This window comes from Humulus lupulus, chromosome 4 (genome assembly GCF_963169125.1).
Source record: "Humulus lupulus chromosome 4, drHumLupu1.1, whole genome shotgun sequence".
In the NCBI taxonomy this organism is placed as follows: Eukaryota; Viridiplantae; Streptophyta; class Magnoliopsida; order Rosales; family Cannabaceae; genus Humulus; species Humulus lupulus.
Genome location: NC_084796.1, coordinates 125,196,554 through 125,208,121, shown reverse-complemented (window position 1 = coordinate 125,208,121; position 11,568 = coordinate 125,196,554). Strand labels below are relative to the sequence as shown.

At 37.7% G+C, this 11,568-nt stretch overlaps 1 protein-coding gene across 1 annotated transcript; it reads left to right on the top strand.

Moving 5' to 3' along the window:
- The first annotated feature begins 6,593 nt into the window (after positions 1–6,593).
- LOC133830783 (protein MICROTUBULE BINDING PROTEIN 2C) lies at positions 6,594–10,501 on the top strand. Its single transcript, XM_062260852.1, has 5 exons — positions 6,594–6,901; positions 7,206–7,289; positions 8,332–8,673; positions 9,406–9,624; positions 9,891–10,501. Exons 1-5 carry the CDS (start codon positions 6,695–6,697, stop codon positions 10,065–10,067), a joined length of 1,029 nt encoding a protein of 342 aa, XP_062116836.1. The 5' UTR covers positions 6,594–6,694; the 3' UTR covers positions 10,068–10,501.
- Positions 10,502–11,568: the final 1,067 nt, after the last annotated feature.

Sequence of the window (11,568 nt, the reverse complement as noted above, 5' to 3'; positions counted from 1 at the left end):
GTAAAATCCACGCACATATGCCACTTGTCGTTCGGCTTGGGCATGAGTATGGGATTGGAGACCCACGATGGATAAAATGCCACCCTGATGAACCCATTCCCCTTTAGCTTCTCAACTTCCTCTTTCAAAGCCTTTGATCTGTCTTTGTCGAGCAGCCTTCTTTTTTGTTGCACAGGTGGAAAGCTTTTGTCAATGTTCAGGACATGGCTGATGATTGCAGGATCTATCCCGACCATGTCTTTATGCGACCAGGCAAAGAAATCTTGGTTCCTCCTTAAGAACTCCACCAGTATGTGTTTTGTTGTTGTCTCTAAGTTTTTACCGACTTTCACAACTCTGGTCGGATTTTCCTCATCGAGTTGGACCTCTTCAAGGTCCTCGATGGGTCCCACTTCTTCTTCAAAATCCCCAAAGCGAGGATCTAAGTCTCTATCCTCACTTTGGGCAACGCCCTATTTGGTGAGATTATCACTGAGTAAGCTTGAACATCAGTTTCCATTTGCAACTCTTTCCCGATGGCATCTCTCGATACACCCTTCTTTGCCTTGGTGATCGAGGCATTGTAGCACTCCCTCGCTTCCCTTTGGTTCCCCAACACACATCCTATCCCTGCGTCCGTTGGGAATTTCATGGTGAGGTGCCATATAGAAGTGACGGCTCACAGGTCGACTAGAATTGGTCTCCCTATCACAACATTGTACGCCGAAGGACAATCAACTACTATAAAAGTAGTGAGTAATGTCCTGTTAGCAGGCGCAGTGCCTGCTATGACTGGGAGTGTGGCAATGCCCTTTTCGCCATCATATTCACGATTTGTACGTCCACGACCATCGGATCGGAGTGTGGGAATTGCACATGCCGGGCGTCGTCGTCAGAGAAGGTGATCAATTCCTCCTCTGTTCGAGCCTTTTTTGGTGCATGATCCTCGACACTCAACATCTCGATGTCCTGGTCGTGGCGTAGGGTTTGAGCATATTGTTCCCTCCCTTTTCCACTATCTCCTGCAAGATGTGGGCCTCCGCAGATGGTGAGTAGGGTACCTGCCACGGGAGCTGGCTGTAAAGGTGGCGAGCATTGGCGTGCAGGTGCCGACTCATTGCCACCTTAAGCCTCTCACCGAGAACCTCCCGCGGCTTGTACATATCTTCTTAAATGTCCCTGTCTTATTAGGAACTCAATTTCGTCCTTCAGCTGGTTACACTCATTGGTGTCGTGCCCATAGTCGTTATGATAACGAAGGAACTTTGTTGAATCTCTCTTGGAGATATCTTTTCTTATTGGTGTAGGTCGCTTGTAGGGCACGCTTGAGCTGGTCGCCTGGTAAACCTCGGCTCGACTTTCAACAAGGGCAGTGTAATTGGTGAATTTCGGTTTGTACCAATTACCTTTGGGGCGCTTACTCTCGGAGGTCGAGGGTTCATTGCTCGCCTTCTTTCCACCATTCTTACCATTGCCATTCCCATTGCCTTTGCCGTTGCCATTGGGCTTAGACCCGTTGGCGGCTTTGGCGGGTTCTTCCTTGGGCCCCTTGTCTTTTGCTGGCGATTTTCCTTCATTGGCAATCGCGTCTTCAACCTTGATGTACCGATCAGCCCGATCTAAAAACTCCTGGGTACTTTTAAGCCCATGCTTCCTGAGGCTACTCCAGAGGGGAGAATGGCGCCTAACCCAGCGGTTAGGGCCATCATCTTGCCTTCATCGCCCACAGTCTTGGCTCTTGCTGCGGCTCACATGAAGCACTGAACGTAATCCTTCAAAGGCTCCCCCTCTTTCTGGCGTATCTCGACCAGTTGGTTCGCCTAGGTGGGGTGCACACGACCCGCAGAGAACTGTCCGTAAAATTCCTTCACAAACATCTCTCAGGATATTATACTTGCAGGAGGAAACTTAAAGAACCACTCCTGGGCGGCATCAGAAAGTGTTGCTGGGAAGATCCTACGGCGAGCATCTTCAGAGACTTTCTGTATGTCCAACTGTATCTCAAACTTATTAACGTGAGATACCGGGTCTCCATACCTGTCGAAATTTGGCAGAGTTGGCATCTTGAACTTGCTGGGGGTTTCTGCCACAACAATCCTTTGCACGAAAGGGGTGCCTCTCCTCCAATTGTACTCGATATGCGATGTCCGCCCCCCGTCCAGCTGCTGCACAGCCTGGTTCAAAGCATCGATTTGAGCCTGAACGGCTTCCGGAATTGCTGGGGCCTCTGGTGCCGGGGGAATGTACTCATCGTGCCTTTCTCGGCGGTCGTTGAGTACATCCCTCAAGTCGTCGTCTCTTCGCCGCTGCTCGCTGGCTCCGAGTAGGCTAAAGATGTTATTTTGTCTGGGCTGCCCCCAGCGTTATGTCCTGCTTGTCGGTTTTCTCTAGGTGGGGGCCTCTTGCCTCCACCTCTTTCTTCGTTCCTCCGACTAGCATTTCCTCTGCCTGAGTCGGCCTCATTGTAGCTGTGGCCATCTCTGAACCGTGACTGGCTATGATGCGACCGACTATTTCCTCTGTTGCCTCCTTGGGCTGGCATTTCCCGAGCGTTAGGGGGAGGCCTGCGTTGGTCGGTGGGTCCCTGTGCATTGTCATGCCATGGGGGGCCCCTGACCGCAGAGCCTGTCTCTGAGTTCCTTCTATTGGCAGAAGGACGTTGCCCCTGCTCGGTGGATTCGACTCTTCACCCCTAGGCGTCTAGGGCTACGGGGCTGTTGCCCGGCCCTATTCTGCCTCGGGCGCGGGGGATTACCTCGACCTGCCTGAGACGGAGGTTGCGTCTCAGGATCCCTAGGCGGGATATCATCCTGAGGCATAGGCGGCTGCTCCGGCCTCTGAGGGCTTGTTGGCTGGAGCGGAGGGCTAGGATTCGGACCCCTTTGAGGTGGCCCGCTTGAGGGTTGATCAGGCTACGAGGCCGACATAGCCTGATTCCTAGCCAACTGGAGGATTGCTTCAAGGGCTGCCATGGCATCCCTCTGCCGACGGTCCATCTCGGCCTGCCGCTCGCTCAGCTCTTGGCCCTGGCGCTCTATCTCCCTTTGCTGCGACGCCATAATCTCGGCAGCATTCTCCTGGTTGGCCCTCAGATTGGCCAACTCATCTTGCAACACCCCCAGTGTTGTCTTCAGGGTCTCAGAGTCCAACTCCTCCTCATCAAACTCCAAATGAGGTTCGTCTTCAGCCACATTTGGGGGAGGAGGCTGGGATGGTGCAGCGGCAGCCTGTCCAGTCTTCTTGGTAGTTTTTGCCATTAGATCTTCTTGAGTTCAATGCTCTCAATGAAAGCACCAGAATGTTGACCCTAGTTTTGGTCAACGACACGGAGTCTAGAAAACGACAGAAAAATAATATAGAGCTTGAGAAAATGATCTAATGGAAAATATAGGACACAGAGAATTATAGTGGTTCGGCCCCAGTGATTGGTAATAACCTATGTCCACTTGATACTATTATTAGTATTGAGCTCCAAAGGTGTTGTTATCCAAAAAACAGGCATGGATGACATGGCAGACGTTTAGTACACGTGGCTGACATCTGGCAGAAGACTTGTTCGACCATCGACCAGAAAGATGTCTATGGCGCAACGCTCAATCTTTATATACAACCAGCTTGGTCGTATACTCGCTATATTTGGAGAAAATCTTATGCAGTTTTAATCATATCCGAAATTATCTCCCATGATTTCCTGAGTATCCGATTATTTAGGAAATAATATCTGTAACAAATTAATGTAATCTTCCTTGAGCCTATAAATAGAGAAAGATAGCTCAAGGAAGGGACTTTTGGGGGGCTTTCTAATTATTTGAGATTAGAGTTTTACAAGTGTATTAGAGCTATCACATTCGAGATATTGTTTTGTTCTTCAGAGGTTTGTGAAACTCATTGAACCCTAGTTCTTTGATCACTCCATTGAATCTTATATCAATAACAACTCAAGTGGACGTAGGTTATTACCAGATTCTGGGGTCAAGCCACTATAAATTCATGTGTGTTTTATTGTTTTTGTCACTATTCTCATTCCAACATATATGTCCACATCAAGCAATTTTGACTCCGTGTCAGTTGACCAAAATCAAGGTCAACAGGTGTGATCAAAGAACTAGGGTTCCTGAGTTTCACAGACCTTAGAAGAAGAAAACAATACAAACGATGGATAATAGTAATACAATTCTGAAAAAGAGCCAAAGATCCCCTCCTTGAGCTATTTCTTATGTATTTATAGGCTTAAGAAGGATTACATGAATCGAATAATAATATCTTTCATTAATAAACGGATCCTCAGGTCATAATGAAGAGATAATCTCGGATATCATTACAACTGTACAGATCTTTACATAAATGCACGGAGTATACGACCAGTCTGGTTGTATATAAAACTTGAACTTCGCATGCAGAAATATTCCTGGTCGATAGGCGAGCAATATCTCTGCCACGTGTCGAAAATTCTTGCCACGTCATCAACAACTGTTTTTTGGATAAACAATATGTATGATCCTGACTAGTATTAATAAATTTTTTAAAAGAACATATTCCACTGTGAAATCTGAGTTTCATATTTAATACCAACAATAAGTTAGTGATTGTAACTTTTCAAAAAAATATTTTAATAATTGTTTGTTAGTATTTCACAATTAGGGGTGTTCGTGGTGCGGTTGGTGCGGTTTTTCTCTAATTTTTTGAACCAAACCGCAACCCGCACCGCATAGACCTCAAACCGCATAAACCGCACCACAAAAATGCGATGTGGTGCGGTGCGGTTTTGGCGGTTTATACCTTTCGCCAAATAATTTAACAATTAAATATTATAATTAAGAAAGATTCATAATAAATCTCATAACCATAAAGTGTTTAACAAAATAATTAAATGTACAACAAGCTAATAAACTTTAAGCAAGACAATAAAAATATAACAAACTCATAACAAATAAAAAATGTAATATAAAAGTAAATATTATTTTAATTAAGGAGGGATATCTTTAGATTGAAGTAGAATATGTGTTAGCATCCTATGAAACATTATATTTCTTTCTAGATATTGTGTATATTATATTATACTATATAAATATTTATGCATTAACTTTAAATGTAGTAAAATTGAAAAAAAAAATATATAAAAAAGTTAATATATATAGTGATGCAGTGCGGTGTAGTTTGAACCGCATTTATAAAATTTAAAACCGCAAACCGCACCGCACCGCGCGGTTTGGCAAAAATACAAACCGCAACCGCACCGCGAAGGATTCTAAACCGCAAATTGCGGTGCGGTGTGGTGCGGTGTGGGCGGTTTTATGAATACCCCTATTCACAATTGCTTAGTTTTTTTAATTTAATTTTAGTTTAGATTAATTTAATTTTTTTTACCAAATTATATTAATGTTATAATAGAATAAATATATATTTACAAATTTCTTTTTTAATTTCTATTTGAAATAGACTATTAGTTGGTTCTTTCACATTTAATATTTTATTTTTCTAATTTTATATTTAATATTTAATTTTTATAATTTCACAATTAAAAGTTGGTTGTTATTTCATATTTCTTTTTACGCTTTATATAATTCATATCAAACCTAATATGCTAGGACTTAGTTATTCTGTTATTGATATTATTGTGATATTTAATGTTATAATGTTATCATCATCAAAGTTATTCTTTATATTGGTTATTTGACTTTGTGCTTTGTTATGTTAAGTCTTGTTTTATTAAGTTCTCAAAGTTGTTGAAAACTATTATGAATGTTAAAGTATGAAGCACTAATAAATGATAAGTTTTAATTTTTATTTTTTTTATTGTAATTATATGGTGAAATATTTAATTTTAAATTATTGTTATTATTATTATTTAACATGTTTATGCTATTGTTTTCTCTTTATTTCATTCTTAAAATTTTCATACTCATATCAATTTTATTTTATTTTTGATATTTTTGTAGGTTATTTTGTTATCTAAGGAGAATGCGTGACTTTAACAATGTTATTGATAATAGTTGTACTTTACACACAAGTTTTTTCTTCTTTTATATTATATAATTGATAATTTTATAATTATTATGCTATTTAGTATTATTGTCCATTAAATTTTATCATTCATTCAATTTGTTAACTAATGTTGTTTTTGTTTGCATGATAATTTTATTTTGTAAGTTGCTTTTCACTTATACAAGCAAAATGTGTAGTGAAAAATGTGCTGGATTGGATTATTTGGCTAGATCTTCTAGTGGATATTGTAAGCACGTATTGTTTAGTAGTTGTTTCTATTTTTTACTAAGAGAACTATATTTTACTATGACCTTGGATTTGTTAGAGGTTATAACAAATTTGTTATCCAAATTTTTAAGAGTGTCTTTAATTCATGATTTGTTGTTTCATAATTAGTTGTGCATACTCTTATAAAGAAAAGACAACTTGCTTAATTAGAAAATATCCTTCATTTTCTTCATAATATTTAGATTTTATAAGTTATACCACATTAAGATTATGATTAATGAAGTTAACATTGCTAAAAAAAAATAAGAGTGTTTTGAATTAAAGGGCATTTTGGTAAAGTTACACCCAATGGAAATAACGTTGAAAATTAATGTCCAGTAAAAGCAGAAAAGAGATTCAAACTTGAGTCACACCAATTACTCCTTCCTTCACTCCCACTCATCTTCTTCTTGAGTCACACCAATTTTTATTGAAAATTTGAAGAAGAAGGAGAAGGAGAAAGATGTACGAGGCACAACAACATTTTGTAGAACTACAGGACAATGCAAGTGGTTTTAGGAATGGGGACCCTAATTCATGGCTTTCAGGGGATCCCACCTTATCCCCTACTCACCGTCGGAATCACCCTTCTTCCGTTGCCGGCTCCAATGTCGATCGCGACCTTTTCAAGGACCTCGTCGAGATCGTCCCTCTTGTTCAGTCTCTTATTGTAAGCACTTTCTTTCTTATTCCATGGGTTTTGAATTTTATTGAGGGATTCTTATTAGTGTTTGGTACCCGGTAAATTCGGGAAAAATTTGACTTGAATTTTGTTATGGGTGAGGTGACTCCAGTTGACTTGTGTTGAGTTTATCATTTCAATAACAGTTGTGGGAAAGTTATCTTTGTCTAAGGAAACTTAAGGAAGTGATTGGATTTCTAGAAAATTGGGAAGGGATACTGCAGGAAAAAAAAATTGGGAAGGAAAGAAAAAGATGATGATTTTTCTCACAATTTCTTATCAATCTTTTTAGGATCGTAAAGCAAACAGTTCATTTACGCGTCGTGGCTCAATGATCTACACTAAGACGCCTTCTAGGGTATCACTATCCAAAAAGGTATGAATTTACACGTGTGTATGTACATATATATATATATATGTAGTTATATTGTACACTTGGCTTACGATAATGGGATTTTGTGAAAGTTTTAAGCGTTACTTGTTGAATATTTCATTGAAATGATGGAGTTGGTCGATTTGATTTGATTGCTACGTATTGAGTTTTTGAAATTTGATAATTAAATGCTATTAACTTCTTTTTGTTATTTTGCTAGTGTGGAGCAATCAAGCGGCAATTATAAGTATAACAATGACTTTTTTTGGAATTTAGAGATAAATGTTCTATTAAGTGCCGTTTCATATTTCTCATTACTATAATAAATATGATGGTGAAAAGTCTTCTCGTAATGTATGGGCAGTCTGACCTGCTTAAATGGCAATGCTACGGTCAATTGGCCATGGCCATGGATGGAGTGCCTTTGTTAGAGTGAGATACATTAATTGTTTGTTGGTGATAATTCCTGCGATCATCTACGATAAACACATATTTGAAAAGGAACCGTGATTTTCTTATTGTATTATCTTTGGACTGGTTTGATAAGGTTATATATGCAATTTAACTAGGAGCTAGCTTGAGGCAGTGGACAAGTTTGTTGCTTTATTGTTTTCTAACAGTTTTTCATCCTAGGCAGAATTTGTTATGTAACAATAATCCAGTAGATACAACCTTGCTTAAGGTATGTTTTTTGTTTTAATTTCACTATGTTTAATGTCTCTGTTAACCCTTGTGTATCTAGCATTGTGTATCTAGCATATACAATTTAAGAAGTTTCCTGAATTGACTGGCCTCCTTAACCTTTATTTGAACATGGATCATTTAATAGATTTATATTCGTTAAAGATATTATGCCTTTGTCTTTCTTAATTATAAGTTTTTCTTTTTCTTTCAGTTTGAATTTGTTATCTAAATATGCTCTGTTTTTCTTAATGATATGGTTTACGATAAGGCCATTTTCTCTGCAAGAATAGAACTTTGATTGCTGGCTACAGATATTTCTTATCACTTCATTCTTTTCTTCTTTTTTTTTTTTTAAAAAAAGGTGTCTGACCTAAAGGGGAGGAATGCAGCTCAACCTATTCCAACTAGAAAGAAAAGGGAGCTGGGAGAGAAGAATGGTACTAATAATCCAGAAGCTGAGGGCTTTTCAATTTTTTCATCAAAGGGTTTGACAGCAGATGACAGAGAAGAGTTGGAGCTACTGAAGGGACAGGTGGAAGATCTGCAAAGGAAATTGTTGGAAAAAGATGAATCTTTAAAATCAGCAGACGATTTGAAGAACCAAATGAGTGCTATTTATGCACAACTTGATAATCTAAAGCTTCAAACTTCAGAGAAGGACTCTTTCATCAAGTCTACACAGCAACAACTCTCTGATGCAAAGGTGCTTATTTTACATTGTTCTGTCAAGACTAGTGGATTGTAAACTGTTTTCCTCCTCGTTAATACAAGCTTTTGGTTGCTAGATGTTGCAAATTAGTATGCCTCCTATGTGTTTAATATGACTTCAGATTTATTACGTGCAATTTTTTTTTTTTTAACTAGGCTCCCTCACCTAACCCTGCAATATCTGGGGACCAGGAACTATAGCAATTTGCTATGTAGGTGCCTAGGAGGGATTCGAACCTCAGATCTTGTGGGAGCAAATCACCAATCTAACCATTTGAGCTACCCGTCTTTTGTTATTACAAGCAATAATTGCATTTTGGTACCTTACAACAGTCATCATATTTAAAAGCAGTACTATATTAGAGATCTGCTAGGTCCAGGGGGCAGCTTTAGAGTGTTTCATTACTGCATCTGGAACATTTATTCAAATTGTAGTTGTGATTTGGTTATGACATTGATCTTCTTGGTATTAATCAACTTAATATAAAGTAAATTACCTAAATTTTCTTTTTCAGTTTTTGGATTGAATACAAATAATATATCTAGATTATCCCCGGACATTTAAAGGTTTTATCATATAAAGTTATATGTGAAGCTAATATTCTTCATTGAATCAAAATTTAAGGATGTGCGAGGATGTTCAGAATGGAGATTTCAATTCATCTCTCTGTTTGTGTCACTGTAGAGTTGAATTTCTATATATGAAAACCACTGTCTATGCCTACAGATTACACTTGCGGACAAACAAGCTGCACTGGAGAAGATACAGTGGGAAGCTATGACATCCAATACGAAAGTGGAGAAGCTCCAGGAAGAGCTAAACTCAGTGCAAGGGGATATTTCATCATTTATGTTACTGTTTGAGGGGTTGCTGAAAACTGATCCTGGTCATTATGCTGAAGACTATGACATCTCTCCCTGTAATTTGGACAGTCTTCCTTGTATAGTAAGCACCAAGTGCCTATCCCATTTGTAGTGTTTACATTCTGTCTTGTGCCTTTGTATTCTTCTTCTTGACTATAATTTGCCTGTCATTGCATAATATTTACAATCTGTTTAACAAGCATTGAGGTCTCTGAGCTCATACTTCCATTAATGGGAGATTATTACTGTCAAGGAAACCATTTTTTTCCCCCTAGTAGTTCAGATAGATTTACCTTCTATATAGGCCGTTGAATTTTTTAACTAAGACTTTGTTGCTTGAATAAATAGGATGATTTGGATGAGATGGAAATGCATAAAATGGAAGAAGCTAGAAAAGCTTACGTGGCTGCGGTTGCTGCTGCGAAAGAAAGAAAAGATGAAGAGTCCATTGCTTCTGCTGCTCGTGCAAGGTTACACCTTCAAGGATTTGTTTTCAGAAAAAGTTCAGTTGGGGGGATGCAATGAGTGCTGTTTAATGAGGTTTTACACTGGCAGCTTTTGGTAAGAACAAGTTCACACATTGTTTTATTTGTCGAACAAAGTGATATGTATTGGTGTGTTGTAACATTGTGCATGATTAAATAGGGTCACAAAATGTTAAAAATAGAAAAGAAAAAGTGTTGCTTGTGTAACCTGTGCTACATTGTGAATCTTAGCTAAGCTAGCCAAACTGTTGAACCAGCTTCAGTCTCTGATTACTATATAAGCATTTAGCGAAAATAGGTTTAGTAAAGTCTTGTTGAGTTGTCTAAGACTGACATGGGTTTTAACAGTACTCATAAGTGCATGGTTGTAACCAATGGTTGTATGGTTACAGTTGGTAAAGGGTAAAAACAAAACACACACACATTGTCTCAAGTTGCACCTTGAAATATGAAATGTGACAAACCGTACACTGAGTTGATTTTTATTTTTACATTTTCACGCTTTGTTAACATGTTGAAACACAATTAGGGATAGAAAGATAGATTAACAAGGGGCCAATTAGTTTAGGATTTTGAATCTAGAAACTTCAAGTGGGTTGGACCTGGGTTTTAACCGTACTCAAAAGTCACTTGTTAAAATACTTGATGAGTTGCTTGTTATGTAAAATTCTAAAAGCTTAAATTAAAAAACAAATTAATTCTTTATAAAAATTGAAAACAAAATTTTATCCAATAAAGTATAATAATTTTATTTTAAATTTAAATATAAAAATATTATAAATTTATTTTATAACTTATTTTTTAAATTCTATATTTTTGATATATATTATGGAATTAAAAAAGCAACTAGATTGTTTTTTAAAATAATATTTTTATTCATAATATTTTATTTTTAAATATTGTTTTTTATGTTTTAGTTCAATTTAATTTCCATCAATTTAAAATGAATTCTGATCATACTTTATTAAATGATATTTTATCTATTTTAGAAAAGAAAAGACATTTCTTTGCATGACACGTCATTTAGACAAAATAACTGATATAAAAATAAACATGATACAAAATTACAAGTTTTGAGATACAAATGTTACAAAATCTAGTTTGCAACCTATATTGGGAATATTTATGACATGTTTCTATAATTGAATTAAAGAGAGATAATGATAAGAACAAATATATTATATGCCACAAAATGAATAAGTCATTCCTTTAGTTTCTTTAACGTATTCTTTCTGTCGCAGGGTATCACCAAAAAACTGAATCGATCTTCAATTTTTTTTACAGTCTTCCACAGTATCCTTAGAATCACCTAGACTAGATTGGACAATTCTCAACACATGAAATAGATACAGAGAAAAGAAGATAAGAGAATGTAGAGGCTTAGAAAATGACTTGTTGTAGAGAGTCTAAAACCCTAAAACATCAAAGCTAGATCTTCTGATCATTTGTTTTCAACTCTCACTTAGCATTTGTTACACCCAGATTTCGAGACCGGAGATTATGACCTCGAAAACTGGACTCGTCAAGTGTGAGCTCGAAAT